General features: G+C 46.6%; 2 protein-coding genes across 4 annotated transcripts in view; one reads left to right on the top strand and one right to left on the bottom strand.

Annotated features, from left to right (window-relative positions):
* Window positions 1-9,099, top strand: part of RBIS (ribosomal biogenesis factor) — a 28,420-nt gene extending 19,321 nt beyond the window's left edge. For all 3 annotated transcript variants that reach the window (XM_063924041.1, XM_063924040.1, XM_063924042.1), the window contains exon 4: window positions 8,710-9,099. In XM_063924041.1, the coding sequence (XP_063780111.1) occupies window positions 8,710-8,775 (66 nt within the window). In that variant the 3' untranslated portion in view covers window positions 8,776-9,099. The remainder of the gene's footprint in view (window positions 1-8,709) is intronic.
* E2F5 (E2F transcription factor 5) overlaps window positions 8,824-20,184 on the bottom strand; it is a 122,545-nt gene continuing 111,184 nt past the window's right edge. Inside the window, exons 7-9 of the mRNA XM_063924037.1 lie at window positions 13,637-13,831; window positions 13,085-13,129; window positions 8,824-12,507 (exon numbers count right to left, since the gene is read on the bottom strand). Of these exons, the coding sequence (XP_063780107.1) occupies window positions 12,398-12,507; window positions 13,085-13,129; window positions 13,637-13,831 (350 nt within the window). The 3' untranslated portion in view covers window positions 8,824-12,397. The remainder of the gene's footprint in view (window positions 12,508-13,084; window positions 13,130-13,636; window positions 13,832-20,184) is intronic.

The following is a 20,184-nucleotide window of genomic DNA, read 5'->3' as shown; positions in this document are numbered from 1 at the left end:
TTGCTGGAGATGAGGAACCTTGATTATCACCTGTTGAATGTACAATTTGTGCCCCCACTTGATCTGACTGACGACCCCCCCCCCTGGAAAGCCCCAGCGTCATGCTGTGGACTTTGCGGAAGTAGGGGAGGACTTCTGCTCCTGGGAACTAGCTGAGTGCAGCTTTTTTCCCTTGCCTTTACCTCTGGCAACGACGGACGATCCTCGTACCTTCTTGTTTTTATTGGAACGAAAGGACTGCATTTGATAATGTGGTACCTTCTTAGAATGCTGCGGGGAAACAGAAGGTAAAAAATTCGATTTACCGGCCGTAGCAGTAGAGACTCCAAACAACTCCTCCCCCTTGTAAGGCTATGACTCCATATGCCGCTTTGAGTTGGCGTCTCCCGTCCACTGTCGGGTCCACAAGAGCCGCCTAGCAGAAATAGACATAGCGTTTATTCTAGAGCTTAGTAAACAAATGTCTCTCTGAGCATCCCTCATATACAAGGCAGCATCTCTGATATGGTCATTAGAATGGTATCCCTATCTAAGGTGTCCATCTCCGTAGATAAGGAGTCTGCCCATGCCACGACAGCATTACAAACCCAGGCCGACCTAACTATAGATCCTGAATGTGTGTAAATGTGCTTCATGGTAATTTCCTGCTTGCGATCAGCAGGATCCTTGAGGGAAGCAGTATCCGGAGAAGGCAGTGCCACCTTCTTGGATAAGCGTGTCAGCTCCTTGTCTACTTTAGGCGCAGATTCCCATCGTATCCGATCCTTCTGTGGAAAAGGATGCGCCATTAGAATCCTTTTGGGAACATGGAGTCTCCTATCCGAAGATTCCCAAGCCTTTTCGCATAATTCGCTTAGCTCAAATGAGGACGGAAACGTGACCTCAGGCTTTTTCCCTTTATACATGTGAACCCTCGTGTCAGGGACAGGGGGTTCCTCAGTGATATGCAAAACCTCTTGTATGGCAATAATCATGTACCTAATACCTTTTGCCACCTTCGGCTGTAATTTTGCATCCTCATATTCGACACTAGTCAGTATCTGTGTCAGCGACCTGGGATATGGGGCGCATTTGAGACCCTGAAAGTCCTGGCACCACAGGGACAGGCACGGACTGGCTACCTGACTGATCCCTAGCTTCAGCCTTGTCTAATCTTTTATGCAGGAGATTTACATTTGCATTCAAGACATTCAGCATATCCACCCAGTCCAGTGTCAGCGTTGCCGACGGCGACTTGACATTCAAGCACTCCCCCTCCACATTAAGCGAGCCTTCCTCATCAAACATGTCGACACACACCCAGGGAAACTTTTTCTGAAGACAGTATCCCCTGAACGGCCCTTTGGAGAGACAGAGAGAGTATGCCAGCACACACCCCAGCGCAACAACCTGGAGACCAACACAGAATACTTTTCCCCAGCAGTGCTGTATTATACTTTATCCGCCAATTATGTGCCCCCTCCCTCTCTTTTTAAACTCCCTTCACCGTGTGTAAGCAGGGGAGAGTCCGGGGAGCTTCCTCTCAGCGTTCTGTGGAGAGAGAAATGGCGCTGGTGAGTACTGAGGGAGAAGCCCCGCCCCCTCGGCGGCGGGCTTTTGTCCCGCTCAAAATCGTGTAAAATGGCGGGGGCTCAATTATATACATGTACAGTGCCCAGCTTTACATGTATATACCTATTTGCCATCTAAGAGGTGTTATTGCTGCCCAGGGCGCTGTGCACTGCACCCATACAGTGACCGGAGTGTGTGAGGTGATGTGGAGCAATGACGCACAGCTGCAGTGCTGTGCGTTACCTCTGTGAAGCTGAAGGCTTCTGCCGCCTGAAACATCTTCTTGCTTCTGTTCTTCTGGATCTGTGAGGAGAACGGCGTCGTGGCTCCGGAGGTGGACGCCCAGGACGAACCTGTGTTCACCCCCTCTGAAGCTAATGGTGTCCAGTAGCCGAGGAAGCAGATCCTATCAGTTAAGTAGGTCTGCCCCTCTCTCCTCAGTCCGTCGATGCAGGGAGCCTGTTGCCAGCAGTGCTCCCTGTGAAAAAGTAAAAATCCAAACAAAAATGCTTTCTGTAGCAAAGAACTCAAGAGAGCTCCCTGCAGTGCGCCCTTCATCCTCTGGGCATAGTGTAAAACGGAGGTCTGGAGGAGGGACATAGAGGGAGGAGCCAGTGCACACCCAGAATTCAAAGCTTTCTTAAAGTGCCCTATCTCCTGCGGAGCCCGTCTATTCCCCATGGTCCTTACGGAGTCCCCAGCATCCTCTAGGACGTTAGAGATAAAAAAGTATAAAAATGATAGAGAGCAAGTGTTTTTAAGCAAAATAAGTGCTCAAATTACATTAGGATTTACCTAAAAATAAGAATTTACTTACCGATAATTCTATTTCTCGTAGTCCGTAGTGGATGCTGGGAACTCCGTAAGGACCATGGGGAATAGTGGCTCCGCAGGAGACTGGGCACATCTAAAGAAAGCTTTAGGACTATCTGGTGTGCACTGGCTCCTCCCCCTATGACCCTCCTCCAAGCCTCAGTTAGGATACTGTGCCCGGACGAGCGTACACAATAAAGGAAGGATTTTGAATCCCGGGTAAGACTCATACCAGCCACACCAATCACACCGTACAACTTGTGATATGAAACCCAGTTAACAGCATGATAACAGAGGAGCCTCTGAATAGATGGCTCACAACAAGAACCCGATTAGTTAACAATAACTATGTACAAGTATTGCAGACAATCCGCACTTGGGATGGGCGCCCAGCATCCACTACGGACTACGAGAAATAGAATTATCGGTAAGTAAATTCTTATTTTCTCTGACGTCCTAGCGGATGCTGGGAACTCCGTAAGGACCATGGGGATTATACCAAAGCTCCCAAACGGGCGGGAGAGTGCGGATGACTCTGCAGCACCGAATGAGAGAACTCCAGGTCTTCCTCAGCCAGGGTATCAAATTCGTAGAATTTTGCAAACGTGTTTGCCTCTGACCAAGTAGCTGCTCGGCAAAGTTGTAAAGCAGAGACCCCTCGGGCAGCCGCCCAAGATGAGCCCACCTTCCTTGTGGAATGGGCTTTTATTGATTTAGGCTGCGGTCATCCTACCGCAGAATGCGCCAGCTGAATAGTGCTACAAATCCAGCGCGCAATAGACTGCTTAGAAGCAGGAGCACCCAGCTTGTTGGGTGCCATCAGGATAAACAGCGAGACAGTTTTCCTGACTCCAGCCGTCCTGGAAAAATAAAATTTTCAGGGCCCTGACTACGTCCAGCAACTTGGAATCCTCCAAGTCCCCAGTAGCCGCAGGCACCACAATAGGTTAGTTCAAGTGAAAACCTGAGACCACCTTCGGGAGAAACTGAGGACGATTCCTCAACTCTGCCCTATCCATACAGAAAATCAGATAAGGCCTGTTACATGACAAAGCCGCCAATTCTGACACACGCCTGGCCAAGGCCAACAGCATGACCACTTTCCACGCGAGATACTTTAGCTCCATAGTTTTAAGTGGCTCAACCAATGCGACTTTAGGAAATCCAACACCACATTGAGATCCAAAAAGTGCCACAGGAGGCACAAAAGGAGGCTGAATATGTAGTACTCCTTTAACCAAAGTCTGAACTTCAGGCAGTGAAGCCAGTTCTTTCTGGAAGAAAATCGACAGAGCCGAAATCTGGACCTTAATGGACCCCAATTTGAGGCCCAAACGTCACCCCTGCTTGCAGGAAGTGCAGGAATCGACATAGTTGAAATTCCTCCGTCGGGGCCTTCATGGCCTCCCACCAAGCAACAAATTTTCGCCAAACGCGGCGATAATGTCTTGCGGTGACATCCTTCCTGGCTATGATCAGGGTAGGGATGACTTCCTTCGGAATACCCTTTTCCTTTAGGATCCGGTGTTCTACCGCCATGCCGTCAAACGCAGCCGCTGTAAGTCTTGGAACAGACAGGGTCCCTGCTGCAGCAGGTCTTGTCTGAGCGGCAGAGGCCAAGGGTCCTCTGCCAGCATCTCTTGAAGTTCCGGGTACCAAGCTCTTCATGGCCAATCCGGAACCCCGAGTATGGTTTTCACTCCTCGCCTTCTTATTATTCTCAGTACCTTGGGTATGAGAGGTAGAGGAGGAGACACATAAACCGACTGGTACACCCCCGGTGTCACTAGAGCGTCCCCAGCGATCGCCTGAGGGTCCCTTGACCTGGCGCAATATCTTTTCAACTTCTTGTTGAGGCGGGATGCCATCATGTCCACCCGTGGTCATTCCCAACGGTTTACCCGCATTTGGAAAACTTCTGGATGAAGTCCCCATTCTCCTGGGTGTAGGTCGCCCATCGGAGAATCCTTGTGGCTTCTGCCATCGCCATCCTGCTTCTTGTGCCGCCCTGTCTGTTTACATGGGCGACCGCCGTGATGTCGTCTGATTGGATCAGTACCGGCTGGTTCTGAAGCAGGGGCCTTGCTTGGCTTAGGGCATTGTAAATGGCCCTTAGCTGCAGAATATTTATGTGAAGCGAAATCTCCTTGGAAATTTCTTCCCTGTGTGACTGCACCCCAGCCCCGAAGGCTGGCATCCGTGGTCACCAGGACCCAGTCCTGTATTCCGAATCTGCGGCCCACTAGTAGATGAGCCCTCTGCAGCAGCGACACCCTGTTTCTTGCTGACAGGGTTATCCGCTGTTGTATCTGTATATGGGACCCGGACCATTAGTCCCACAGGTCCCACTGGAACGTCCTTGCGTGGAGTCTTCCGAATGAAATTATGCTTCGTACGAGGCTACCATTTTTCCCAGGACTCGTGTGCATTGATGTACCGACACCTGTCCTGGTTTTAGGATGTCTCTGACTAGAGATGACAACTCCTCGGCTTTCTCCACTGGAAGAAACACTCTTTTCTGGTCTGCGTTCAGAAACATTCCCAGGAACATAAGACGTGTCGTCGGGACCAGCTGTGACTTTGGAATATTGAGAATCCAGTCGTGCTGTTGTAGCACTTCCCGCGAGAGTGCTACCCCCACTACCAACTGTTCTTTGGACCTCGCCTTTATCAGGAGATCGTCCAAGTACGGGATAATAAAAACGTCCTTCTTGCGAAGGAGTATCATCACCTAGGTAAAGACCTTCGGTGCCGTGGACAACTCCAACGGCCGCGTCTGGAACTGATAGTGACAGTCCTGTACCACATATGAGGTACTCCTGGTGAGGGGGGTAAATGGGGACATGCAGGTACGCATCCTTGATGTCCAGGGAGACCCTGTAATCCCCCTCGTCCAGGCTCGTAATAACCGCCCTGAGCGATTCTTGAACTTGAATCTTCTGATATAAAAGTTCTCAAGTATTTTAATTTCAAGATGGGTCTCACCGAACCGTTGCGGTACCACAACCACTGTGGAATAGTAACCCCTTCCTTGCTGAAGGAGGGGCACCTTGACAATCACTTGTTGTGATTATAGTGTTGAATATCCACCAACACCGTCTCCCTGGCAGAGGGAGGTGCCGGTAAGGCAGATTTTAGGAAACGGCGTGGGGAAGAACGTCTCGAACTCCAGCCTGTACCCCTGAGAAACTACTTGAAGGACCCAGGGATCCATGTGAGAGAGCCCACTGTCCGCTGAAATATCTGAGACGGGCCCCCACCGTACCCGGGTCCGCCTGAGCAGCCCCCGCACCATGCTGTGGACCTACCGGACGCAGGGAGGACTTCTGCTCTTGGGAACTAGCTGTGTGTTGCAGCTTTTTCCTCTACCTTTGCCTCTCGGCAGAAAGGATGAGCCTCTAGCCCTCTTGCTTTTCTGGGGCCGAAAGGACTGTACTTGATGATATGGTGCTTTCTTTTGTTGTGGGGTAGCCTGTGGCAAAAAAAAAAAAAAAAATTAATTTCCCAGCAGTAGCTGTGGAAACGAGGTCTGAAAAACTATCCCCAAACAGTTTTACCCCCTTATAGGGCAACATCCATGTGCCGATTTGAGTCGGCATCGCCTGACCATTGCCAAGTCCATAACCCCCGTCTGGCGGCAATGGACCTAGCGCTTATTTTTGATGCCAGCCGGCAAATATCCCTCTGTGCATCACGCATGTATCAGACCACGTCTTTTATATGCTCTATTTTCAGCAAAATATTGTCCCTATCCATAGTTATTTTCCGACGGGGAATCTGACCACGCAGTGGGAGCACTGCACATCCATGCCGAAGCAACGGCTGGTCGCAATATAATGTCCCTAGTGTGTGACCATATCTTATAGGGTAACCTCCTGTTTTCTATCAGCAGGTTCCTTCAGGGCGGCCGTACCCGGAGACGGTAGTGCCACCTTTTCTGATAAGCGTGTAAGCGCTGTATCTACCCTATGGGGTGTTTCCCCGCGTGACCTATCCTCTGGCGGGAAAGGGTACGCTGCCAATAACCGTTGTAGAAATTATCAATTTCTTACCGGGGGAAGACCACTCTTCCTCACACACCTCATTTAATTTCTCAGATGCAGGAAAAACTACTAATAGTTTTCTCTCACCAAACACAATACCCTTTTATGTGGTACCTGGGGTATAATCATAAATGTGTAATACATTTTTCATTGTCTCAATCCTGTAACGGGTGGACCTATTTGGAGGGTACACCAGTCTCATTGATGTCGACACTGGAGTCAGTATCCGTGTCGACATCTGTGTCTGTTATCTGAGGTAGCGGGCGATTTTAGAGCCCCCCATGACATTTGAGACGCTGGAACAGGCACAAGCAGAGTAGCCGGCTGTTCCGTGTCGTCGACCTTTTATGTAAGGAGTTGACACTTTCACGTAATCCTTCCATAAGTTCAACCACACCGGTGTCGACCCCGCAGGGGGTGACAACATATTTACAGGCATTCGCTCCGCCTCATTATCCTACCTGTCGACACAGCCGTACCGACACACAGCACACACACAGGGAATGCTCTGATAGAGGACAGGACCCCACAAAGCCCTTTGGGGAGACAGAGGGAGAGTATGCCAGCACACACCAGGGCGCTATATATCACAGGGATAGCACCTATAAAAAAGTGTTTTCCCTTATAGCTGCATATATATTGTATACTGCGCCTTCTAAAACTAACTTTTTCTAAGAAGCTCAGGAGAGCCTCCTAGATTGCACCCTGCTCGGTCGGGCACAAAAATCTGAGGCTTGGAGGAGGGTCATAGGGGGAGGAGCCAGTGCACACCAGATAGTCCTAAAGCTTTCTTTAGATGTGCCCAGTCTCCTGCGGAGCCGCTATTCCCCATGGTCCTTACGGAGTTCCCAGCATCCACTAGGACGTCAGAGAAAATGGGTATAGGCAAGTATATATTTAGGTAATTTTAAGCCACTTTAGAAAAGTTTTTTTTAAAGATAAGATTACTCCCACCTACAAGCCTAAAAACACTTCTCACTTAGCACCCTAATGCACCTGTCCCATACCTTGTACCCCAATTTCCATCACACTGCAGCTTTTGTACCCAAAAATGACATGAAATTCGCTGTAACTGGGGATTAGCTTTTATTGCAAAGGAATGGATATAAATTCACAGCTTAAGCAATGATGCATGGCGAGGATCATTCATATCAGACACATTTTTGCTTGTGTAACCTGGATTGTGTACTTTTTCCACATTTTTGCATCTTCGCTCACTTATACAACCGTTGTTGTCAGTGATTGTCCTTCCCAGTACAAATCTGAAGAGCAAAATAGAAATGAGACATTGGTCATACCTCCCAACTGTCCCATTTTGACTGGACTGTCACATTCATCCCAATTTTCAAGAGATTAGGATTTGTTTTCTCCCATGTGTAAAACAAAAATTTCATTTTGCTAAAAACACCCACCTGGGTGGGTCGTTGATTTGTATCCTGTAAATCAGGGGTAAGCAACCCTTGGCGCTAGTGCTAGACGCGGACACTCAAGGATGTTTGGAGTGGCATCTACAGGATCAGGCCCTGTCCTGCACGGTGCTACCTCTTACTCCTCCTCCCTTCACAGCGGATACTTTTTTGGACCACTACAGTAAACTAGTGTTACCCAACCGCAGTCCTTAAGGCACATGAACAGTTCAGGTTTTTAGGATATCCATGCTTCTGCACAATGGTTAAATCAAAATAACTGGTGCTAATTAAGTCTCCTGTGCTCAAGCATTGCTATCCTTAGAACCTGGACTGTTCGATGGGGGCATCCAATTGCCGGCGGAAATTTTTTTTTTAAAAACCAGTCTGCGGCACAGGGTTTTGGTATTTAAATATGGCACAGAATATAGTCTCCCACCTCCAGAGCAAGTCTGATTTTTTCCCTAATAACATTCATTTGGTGAATGTTATGTGTGTGCGATTGACAACCCCACCCCACCCCCACCCCCTGGAACTGGCTGCTGGGAGAACTACATCTCTCAAAAGCCCCCTCCCCAGTTGGAAGATGGAGGGTAAACCCTTCCAACAGGTATCATAATTTTATGTACTTTGGGGGTTTTCAGCACTGAAACCCCTGAACCCACTTTTTTTTTTTAAATTTTATACCCATGATAATCCAAAATTGGGCGAGATAGGCTGCTAAACTTCACTCCCAATTGGATTTCCCCTTTGTATGCCTTGAGGAGCAGATGTTGGGAAGTAATGCCATAGTGCATTGCAGTATAAAACGTACTGGGCACAGATATCAGTGCATATTGCCGATTTCTGTATGCACTTTACTGGTTTTTCATGGTCTCACATTTTCTTCCTTCTAGATTTCCAAGCCGTCAGACGTGCCCGCAGATGTGGACAATGCTGCAGATCTGTTCTCCCAGCTATAATCACATCACTTTCCTTGATGTACCTCATTCTGTATAAAGTCACACCACTTAATGTCTGTACACATTTATTAAAAAAACAATACACAATCAGCACAATACAAAAAGGGAGCAGAGAAAAGTGAACATGCTGAAAATTAGATACAGCCACACAATATACACAGCATGTTAACCCAGTTACTACAAGGCACTTTAATATTGCCCAACAAGGAATGTAACCTGGCAGTGACTTACAACAAAGGAACGAAAAAACTTTAAAAAAAAGAGCGAAAAAAATTCTTGGCAGACTAAACAGACCAGTTTGTAAAATAAAATGTGTGCCAATAATGCTTTTGTTGCCGTCTAATATTTGTCACGTTTTGAAAATTGCGCTTGTGTAAGGTAAACTAGAAAGTGTGCACAAACAAATGCATTCAGCTGAACCAGGCAGAGAGATCCTTATCCTCTTACAGCCCCTCCTGTAGCAGATAGCCTGGTAGTACCCTGGCTCGCTCAGAACACCATCCCAGCTCTATAAAGGCATTGGTTATTTACGGTTACAAAGAGTCTGTGTCCGTGGGCAGCCCACTACTGATATACACTGCTAGTATTCCACTAGGAATGTAGTCAGCGTCTCATCAATTCCAATGTTGACAATCAAAGTCAACAAATGTTAACAGACTGTCATCAGTAACACTTGTGAAATTGGGTGTTACCATTATGTACATGTTGGCCATTTTATCAGTGCAGGTATTCTGTTTTTGTCAGCAGTATAGGGGTCAATCCATTTGCAGGCAAAGTTCTCACACTTGCAAGTTAGTGCAACGATAACCACACTTTTCACAGCTCAGACATGCACAATTGTTTGCAGCCCTGTAGGTCTGCATACAGAACTGCACAAATTCCAGGTGAGAGATTTTGCCACGAGAGGCAGGCCCTGCTGAAAATGCAACTTGCACCCTGATAGATCAAATAGTGTCGATATTGCAACTGCTGCCAAAACAAAAACCTATTGAACAGATACAGGAGGAGGAGACCATGCCAGTCGACCGAAAATGGCCTCTCAGGCTGTTAGGTTTAAAAAAAACTAGCAATGATGTTAAGCTTATTAGGTTATGTTGTTTTTACTGCAAGTGTACATAACTAAAGGCATGGGTGAAACCACCATTAATCTCTTGCCCATATGCAATGACTGCATTCACACAGAGGTGCTATCTTTATGGTTCATGTGCTTAGGTCACAAAGATTATGTAGTTTAGGGAAGTGTTGTACGTGGTACTTTGATAAAAACTCTGTTACATTTCAGACAACTTTGACAGAATTCTATGCTTTAATAATTTGTTCTCAACACCTAAACTTTAGTGCAGGCATTCCCAGTCATTAGTCCTCAAGGCACACCAACAGTGCAGGTTTCAGTGGTATCCAGGCTGCAGCACAGATGGTTAAATCAAAATAACTGAGGTACTAATTAAGTCACCTGTGCTGAAGCCTGGATATCACTAAAACCTGCACTGTTAGTGTGCCTTGAGGACTGTGGTTGGGAATGCCTGCTTTAGTATGTAAATGCCAACTTAAATGAGACTTTACTCAATGATTAAGGGAGTTTGTCTACATGACAGAATTATAGCACATATGTGATGCATTTGTTTGGGACTGCAGAACCCTTGTGGTGCCATATAAATATGTAGTGCATTTGTTTGGAGCTGCAGCACCCTTCTGGTGGCAACTAAATAACTAGGGAACCGGTGGGTCCAGCTGAAGTTGCAATACAGACTGTGGCCACTGGATGTCAGGCCACCTATGATAGAATATACAGGAGCAGATTATGTGCTGGTTGCAAGTATCTTGTCAAAACCATTCTGCCCTGCAGCTAGGTGAGACATAAAATGTGCAGGGATGGAGGGGGAAATATAATTAGCCCCAACAATAATTTTACAGGCGTGGAAAAAAAAAAAAAACCTTAACTTTTTGCTTCAGGCTATTCAATTCGTTTTATTTTTCACTCATTAAATTAGCTTTTTCAGGTGCTAACACAATCTGGGATAAGTTCCCAAACCTACAGTATGATTAAGCTAGAGATGAGGGGTTGTGGCTTTACTCAGTTCTTAGAATCGGATTTTTCTTATTTGGTCATCCAAAACACGTGACATCGGTGAGACAAGAAGATGCAGTTTTGAGATCCGAGTAAAATTGAACCCGCTCATCTTCAGTGTTAGCACTGCTGCAGCTCGCACAAACAGGCTATTTAACGCAGGGTAAAAAATCTCAGTTAAGTGGAACTTGCAGGTTGACTTCAGGGACAACTGAACAGCCCTGTAGGATCAATTAGCCCACAGTGAATTGAATTCCACCTTAGCTTTGAAAGAGCTGTGCCCAAACACATCTAAACTACAGTGTAAAAATAAAGCTGTTCAGTATTTGTGGGCTACATGCAAAAGCAGCCATTTACGCTGCATGCAAACCAAAGCACACCCCCCCCCCCCCCTACATATTTACACCATTGTTTTTCCAGCTGCAAAGTTACATGTTTTTGCTTTGCTCCAAACAGGATCAGCCCCACAATTAGGAAGTATTGTTCTTTCTATTTGAGGGTATTGGCATACCCCTTACTCCCAACGCCTGCAGGTGCTTTACATTTAATTTCAACAAAAGGTGTTAGTTGTTTGAGGCACCTGATTTTATGATTTATAGTTAATGACAATAGTTCAGTCATTTTAAAGTGTAAAATCAGTGTCTAGGGGCATCAGCATTTAACATGTATAAAACGCATCTTTAGCTATAAGGATCCTATTATTTGAAGCAATGACAGATTTACCAAATCTACTGGACATGGACCGAGTAATGACTAGCCTCAGTGCACAGGTACCGGAACGTTCAGCCTTACAAACTGCTTGTGTAACAGTAGTCTGTCACCTTATGATCACAACGATCCCTGGCTCACTGTTCTGAGTGGTCTCATATTGACAAGTCATGGGATATAATTGACAATTGTGTGATAAAGTGACCAACAGAATTGTTCTACAAAAGGTAAATCACCTAAAAGCAATGCAGTTCTGTACAAAACAGATCCTGTGATAAGTGCCTGTACCATGCTAGGAGATCATCCTAGAACTACTGTAATAAGGGAGAAATCAATTCTCAGCAACAGCCAAAGTGGCGTCAAAATGCTAGCACCTCAACATCCGAAACCAGCAATGTACGTGGATCTGAGAGGCAGCTCAACGGTCTATTACTTATTAAATAACTAAACGTATCGGTCCCTCAGTTTATCCTGTGTTCAATTTGAACACAATAAAAAAAAAAAACCCACAGGATCAGAAGGGAGATGCCTGGAACACGTTACACAGTGCGCAGACCCAAGAAATGGGTACCGCAATAGCTTCATGCCATCAACCAGCAAATAAAGGTGCGCTATGAAAACCAGATTTACAATTAACCATTGTTAAATAACATCTGATCTAGAAATCTCTTAAGTAATAATAAAAAAAATATAAAAAAAAAAGTTGAATATCCTCTACTTATAAAATCTATTCACTGTACATAAAAAAACATTATATAAATCCAAAGAGTAAAAAATAAAAACGATTTATGCTACTGTCTGTAAGGCAGATAGAGGTAGACAGAAAATCCAGAATAGGAATTAAATCTAATAATTTAGTATCTCCACATCAAAGAGATCGCACACTCCTTCACTGTCATCCAAGTTGAAATTGTATTCGTCTCCAGGTGTCGGAGATAGCCGCAACAATGGGAACACTGAAACAATAAAACAAAGTTACAGATCACATGTGGTACAGAGACTAAATACAGCTGCTTTTTACCAAATAAAACAGTTTACGTTACTGGTGTCCAACAAGCAGCATTAAAATATACTGCACGCATACAATACAGATGGGTCCATGTTTATCTTGACCTTTAATAGGATTGAGCCAGGACAGTCAGACTTAATCCCCTGCTGTAATGACTTAATCCCCTGCTGTATTGTATTGCAGCCGATAACAATAGATGAAGGGTTTATGTTAATAAACCATGTTGTGTCTAGGCGCAGCAAACTAGCCAAGATAACTGTGGACCTATCAGTATGTAGAACACCCACTAAATGGAGTGCTTGCTTTTTGCTACTGTACTCATCCAGTTGGTAGTACCTATTACAGTGCTGCCTTTATAGACAAACTAATATAGTATGCTGTGAGAGCAGGTAGGAAGGGAGCTGCATGTATATGGGGGTGGGGTCTGCAAATCATGACAATGTACACGCTAATGAAGCCACATAAATGTAACATCTTATTCTAAACAGGTTCTGTAAATGATGTACTCCCAAGATAATACATACCATCAGAAGACATTAATTCGTCAATTATGTCACCACTTATTTGACCTACAACAGAAATAAAATGTTCCTCATTCATAAACGATATACAGAAATATCACATTTCTAAGCAAAATGAGCACAACACCAGGAGGCAGAGAGTACATGGTAAGGCTCATATAAAGCTTCAATGCCAGTAACAGGGTCTGCATCGCTAACCAGTAATGCGAGAGGTTCACTACATAACTGCTTCTCCAACACCCATATACTTTCATCTATTTTGTTTATATTGTGGCAAGCAATTTTCCGTAAGCCATTTAGACACACAGATTGGCCAGTAACAGCCCATATGTCCTATCTAAATCTTCTGAATCATTTGCTCTCATGCCCCCAAAAGTGTTTGTTTTTTTACTAGTATCATAGTATTAGATGAAACTTCTATTTAAAACACTTCCATGCCTCAGGTGAACACTTCATAAATAAAAGGCTCTATGGGACATTTGGCTGTCAGAGAGGCAAGTTTGGCACTAGGAATGGAATAGTCCAGTCTACACTATTTCACCAAGCAATCCCTACCTTCTGGATCATCCATTTTCATCATCTCAAATGAGTTGGGTTTGAGGATATTATTGACATCCAGCGGAAGGAGAGTCGGGAAATCGCTGGAGCTGGCAGTAGACCGTGTTACATCGGACTGAAGAGAAGGATATAAAAGGGACTCTGGAAGTTCAGAGAAACTGCTGATAGCTGTGCTCTCCGATGCATTACAACCTACAAGGTGCAAGGAAACAAGTGTATTACAGATATGTATCACACAGATACTGCTCACCTTTCCTGAGAAAGGACACTTTCAGCACAAGATTACTTTTACCTCTGCATTTTTCAGAATTGAATGCATGCCATTACATCAATCCATCAATTATGGAAAAACCCCTTGTACACTGTATTGAGGTATTCTTTTGTATATTCATTGTGCCATAACTTAGAGGGGTCACTGGAAGAATGGAGCACCTCTTGCTCTTACCTAAAGATAGCTTTTTTTCTCTGACGTCCTAAGTGGATGCTGGGGACTCCGTCAGGACCATGGGGAATAGCGGCTCCGCAGGAGACAGGGCACAAAAGTAAAAGCTTTAGGATCAGGTGGTGTGCACTGGCTCCTCCCCCTATGACCCTCCTCCAAGCCTCAGTTAGGTTTTTGTGCCCGGCCGAGAAGGGTGCAATCTAGGTGGCTCTCCTAAAGAGCTGCTTAGAGTAAAAGTTTTGTTAGGTTTTTTATTTTCAGTGAGTCCTGCTGGCAACAGGCTCACTGCATCGAGGGACTTAGGGGAGAGAATTGAACTCACCTGCGTGCAGGATGGATTGGCTTCTTAGGCTACTGGACACTAGCTCCAGAGGGACGATCACAGGTACAGCCTGGATGGGTCACCGGAGCCGCGCCGCCGATGCTGAAGAGAGAAGAGGTCCAGAAATCGGCGGCTGAAGACTTCAGTCTTCATGAGGTAGCGCACAGCACTGCAGCTGTGCGCCATTGCTCTCAGCACACTTCACACCAACGGTCACTGAGGGTGCAGGGCGCTTGGGGGGGCGCCCTGGGCAGCAATGAAAGTACCTATGCTGGCTAAAAATACATCACATATAGCCCCTGAGGCTATATGGATGTATTTAACCCCTGCCAGGTTGTCAGAAAAACGGGAGAAGAAGCCCGCCGAAAAGGGGGCGGGGCCTATTCTCCTCAGCACACAGCGCCATTTTCCTACACAGCTCCGCTGCTAGGAAGGCTCCCAGGCTCTCCCCTGCACTGCACTACAGAAACAGGGTTAAAACAGAGAGGGAGGGCACTTATTTGGCGATATTATTATATATTAAGATGCTATAAGGGAAAACACTTATATAAGGTTGTCCCTGTATAATATAGCGTTTTGGTGTGTGCTGGCAAACTCTCCCTCTGTCTCCCCAAAGGGCTAGTGGGGTCCTGTCCTCTATCAGAGCATTCCCTGTGTGTGTGCTGTGTGTCGGTACGTGTGTGTCGACATGTATGAGGACGATGTTGGTGAGGAGGCGGAGCAATTGCCTGTAATGGTGATGTCACTCTCTAGGGAGTCGACACCGGAATGGATGGCTTATTTAGGGAATTACGTGATAATGTCAACACGCTGCAAGGTCGGTTGACGACATGAGACGGCCGGCAAACTAATTAGTACCTGTCCAGGCGTCTCAAACACCGTCAGGGGCTTTAAAACGCCCATTTACCTCAGTCGGTCGACACAGACACTGACTCCAGTGTCGACGGTGAAGAAACAAACTTATTTTCCATTTGGGCCACACGTTACATGTTAAGGGCAATGAAGGAGGTGTTACATATTTCTGATACTACAAGTACCACAAAAGAGGGTATTATGTGGGGTGTGAAAGAACTACCTGTAGTTTTACCTGAATCAGATAAATTAAATGAAGTGTGTGATGATGCGTGGGTTTCCCCCGATAGAAAATTATTGGCGTTATACCCTTTCCCGCCAGAAGTTAGGGTGCGTTGGGAAACACCCCTTAGGGTGGATAAGGCGCTCACACGCTTATCAAAACAAGTGGCGTTACCGTCTCCAGATACGGCCGCCCTTAAGGAGCCAGCTGATAGGAGGCTGGAAAATATCCTAAGAAGTATATACACACATACTGGTGTTATACTGCGACCAGCGATCGCCTCAGCCTGGATGTGCAGCGCTGGGGTGGCTTGGTCGGATTCCCTGACTGAAAATATTGATACCCTTGACAGGGACAGTATTTTATTGACTATAGAGCATTTAAAGGATGCATTTCTATATATGCGAGATGCACAGAGGGATATTTGCACTCTGGCATCAAGAGTAAGTGCGATGTTCATATCTGCCAGAAGATGTTTATGGACACGACAGTGGTCAGGTGATGCAGATTCCAAACGGCACATGGAAGTATTGCCGTATAAAGGGGAGGAGTTATTTGGGGTCGGTCCATCGGACCTGGTGACCACGGCAACAGCTGGAAAATCCACCTTTTTACCCCAAGTCACATCTCAGCAGAAAAAGACACCGTCTTTTCAGCCTCAGTCCTTTCGTCCCCATAAGGGCAAGCAGGCAAAAGGCCAGTCATATCTGCCCAGGGATAGAGGAAAGGGAAGAAGACTGCAGCAGGCAGCCCATTCCCAGGAACAGAAGCCCTCCACCGCTTTTGCCAAGTCCTCAGCATGACACTGGGGCCGTACAAGCGGACTCAGGTGCGGTGGGGGGTCGTCTCAAGAGTTTCAGCGCGCAGTGGGCTCACTCGCAAGTGGACCCCTGGATCCTACAAGTAGTATCCCAGGGGTACAGATTGGAAATTCGAGACGTCTCCCCCTCGCAGGTTCCTGAAGTCTGCTTTACCAACGTCTCCCTCCGACAGGGAGGCAGTATTGGAAACAATTCACAAGCTGTATTCCCAGCAGGTGATAATCAAAGTACCCCTCCTACAACAAGGAAAGGGGTATTATTCCACACTATATTGTGGTACTGAAGCCAGACTGCTCGGTGAGACCTATTCTAAATCTGAAATATTTGAACACTTACATACAAAGGTTCAAATCAAGATGGAGTCACTCAGAGCAGTGATAGCGAACCAGGAAGAAGGGGACTATATGGTGTCCCTGGACATCAAGGATGCTTACCTCCATGTCCCAATTTTCCCTTCTCACCAAGGGTACCTCAGGTTCGTGGTACAAAACTGTCACTATCAGTTTCAGACGCTGCCGTTTGGATTGTCCACGGCACCCCGGGTCTTTACCAAGGTAATGGCCGAAATGAGGATTCTTCTTCAAAGAAAAGGCGTCTTAATTATCCCTTACTTGGACGATCTCCTGATAAGGGCAAGGTCCAGAGAACAGTTGGAGGTCGGAGTAGCACTATCTCAAGTAGTTCTACGACAGCACGGGTGGATTCTAAATATTCCAAAATCGCAGCTGTCTCCGACGACACGTCTGCTGTTCCTAGGGATGATTCTGGACACAGTCCAGAAAAAGGTGTTTCTCCCGGAGGAGAAAGCCAGGGAGTTATCCGAGCTAGTCAGGAACCTCCTAAAACCAGGAAAAGTGTCAGTGCATCATTGCACAAGGGTCCTGGGAAAAATGGTGGCTTCTTACGAAGCGATTCCATTCGGCAGATTTCACGCAAGAACTTTTCAGTGGGATCTGCTGGAAAAATGGTCCGGATCGCATCTTCAGATGCATCAGCGGATAACCCTGTCTCCAAGGACAAGGGTGTCTCTTCTGTGGTGGCTGCAGAGTGCTCATCTACTAAAGGGCCACAGATTCGGCATTCAGGACTGGGTCCTGGTGACCACGGATGCCAGCCTGAAAGGCTGGGGAGCAGTCACACAAGGAAAAAAATTTCCAGGGAATGTGATCAAGTCTGGAGACTTCTCTCCACATAAATATACTGGAGCTAAGAGCAATTTACAATGCTCTAAGCTTAGCAAGACCTCTGCTTCAAGGTCGCCGGTATTGATCCAGTGGGACAACATCACGGCAGTCGCCCACGTAAACAGACAGGGCGGCACAAGAAGCAGGAGGGCAATGGCAGAAACTGCAAGGATTCTTCGCTGGGCGGAAAATCATGTGATAGCACTGTCAGCAGTGTTCATTCCGGGAGTGGACAACTGGGAAGCAGACTTCCTCAGCACGACCTCCACCCGGGAGAGTGGGGACTTCATCGGGAAGTCTTCCACATGATTGTGAACCGTTGGGAAAGACCAAAGGTGGACATGATGGCGTCCCACCTGAACAAAAAACTGGACAGGTATTGCGCCAGGTCAAGAGACCCTCAGGCAATAGCTGTGGACGTTCTGGTAACACCGTGGGTGTACCAGTCGGTGTATGTGTTCCCTCCTCTGCTTCTCATACCTAAGGTACTGAGAATTATAAGACGTAGAGGAGTAAGAACTATACTCGTGGAACTTCAAGAGATGCTCACAGAGGACTCATGGCCTCTGCCGCTAAGAAGGGACTTGCTTCAGCAAGTACCATGTCTGTTCCAAGACTTACCGCGGCTGCGTTTGACGGCATGGCGGTTGAACGCCGGATCCTAAGGGAAAAAGGCATTCCGGAAGAGGTCATTCCTACCCTGGTCAAAGCCAGGAAGGAGGTGACCGCACAACAACATCACCACATGTGGCGAAAATATGTTGCGTGGTGTGAGACCAGGAAGGCCCCACGAAGAAATTTCAACTCGGTCGATTCCTGCATTTCCTGCAAACAGGAGTGTCTATGGGCCTCAAATTGGGGGTCCATTAAGGTTCAAATTTCGGCCCTGTCGATTTTCTTCCAGAAAGAATTGGCTTCAGTTCCTGAAGTCCAGAAGTTTGTCAAGGGAGTACTGCATATACAACCCCCTTTTGTGCCTCCAGTGGCACTGTGGGATCTCAACGTAGTTCTGGGATTCCTCAAATCACATTGGTTTAAACCGCTCAAATCTGTGGATTTGAAATATCTCACATGGAAAGATGACCATGATGTTGGCCCTGGCCTCGGCCAGGCGAGTGTCAGAATTGGCGGTTTTGTCTCACAAAAGACCATATCTGATTGTCCATTCGGACAGGGCAGAGCTGCGGACTCGTCCCCAGTTTCTCCCTAAGGTGGTGTCAGCGTTTCACCTGAACCAGCTTATTGTGGTACCTGCGGCTACTAGGGACTTGGAGGACTCCAAGTTGCTAGATGTTGTCAGGGCCCTGAAAATATAGGTTTCCAGGACGGCTGGAGTCAGGAAAACTGACTTGCTGTTATCCTGTATGCACCCAACAAACTGGGTGCTCTTGCTTCTAAGCAGACGATTGCTAGTTGGATGTGTAGTACAATTCAGCTTGCACATTCTGTGGCAGGCCTGCCACAGCCAAAATATGTAAATGCCCATTCCACAAGGAAGGTGGGCTCATCTTGGGCGGCTGCCCGAGGGGTCTCGGCTTTACAACTTTGCCGAGCTGCTACTTGGTCAGGGGCACACCCTGGCTGAGGAGGACCTGGAGTTCTCTCACTCGGTGCTGCAGAGTCATCCGCACTCTCCCGCCCGTTTGGGAGCTTTGGTATAATCCCCATGGTCCTGACGGAGTCCCCAGCATCCACTTAGGACGTCAGAGAAAATAAGAATTTACTTACCGATAATTCTATTTCTCGTAGTCCGTAGTGGATGCTGGGCGCCCATCCCAAGTGCGGATTGTCTGCAATACTTGTACATAGTTATTGTTACAAAAATCGGGTTATTATTGTTGTGAGCCATCTTTTCAGAGGCTCCGCTGTTATCATGCTGTTAACTGGGTTCAGATCACAGGTTGTACAGTGTGATTGGTGTGGCTGGTATGAGTCTTACCCGGGATTCAAAATCCTTCCTTATTGTGTACGCTCGTCCGGGCACAGTATCCTAACTGAGGCTTGGAGGAGGGTCATAGGGGGAGGAGCCAGTGCACACCACCTGATCCTAAAGCTTTTACTTTTGTGCCCTGTCTCCTGCGGAGCCGCTATTCCCCATGGTCCTGACGGAGTCCCCAGCATCCACTACGGACTACGAGAAATAGAATTATCGGTAAGTAAATTCTTATTTTCCTCTATCATCCATTGGAGAACTAAACAGCTGGGGTGTGAAGTATGCAGACCAGATGTAGCACAATGTAGTAAAAATAAAGAATTATGCACAGCTGGCTCCTCCCCCTTCACATCACCCCCACCCCACCCACTTCCCCTATCCCTCCTGTTTTTCTTACAACATTTGCTTCATTTACTACCCAGGTCACAAACTATTACCTTATAGTAAAGTTGTGGCGAGCGGAGCGAGACACAGAGCCCGAAGCCGAATTTCACCAAATTTGGTTTAAAAGATAAAATAAAAATATATGTGTCTGACTTATGACCCCGTCTGACTTGACTGTCAACCATACGGTGTGTCTACCTAATGACTATCTTTTAACTGTCTATGTGCTATACCACACCTGCATAGGAAAGGAGCAATTTACAAGTGGGCTGATCCAGCCTATAGGAAAAGGGTGAAGGCGCTCACAATATATACTTGACAGTATATACTTAGACAAAGATCCCGGCAGAAGGAATCAGCATCTCACTCAGAAGATCATCAAGT

This window comes from Pseudophryne corroboree, chromosome 5 (assembly GCF_028390025.1).
Source record: "Pseudophryne corroboree isolate aPseCor3 chromosome 5, aPseCor3.hap2, whole genome shotgun sequence".
Classification (NCBI taxonomy): Eukaryota; Metazoa; Chordata; class Amphibia; order Anura; family Myobatrachidae; genus Pseudophryne; species Pseudophryne corroboree.
The sequence above is the reverse complement of the archived record's forward strand: the minus strand, read 5'-3'. Positions and strand labels throughout refer to the sequence as shown.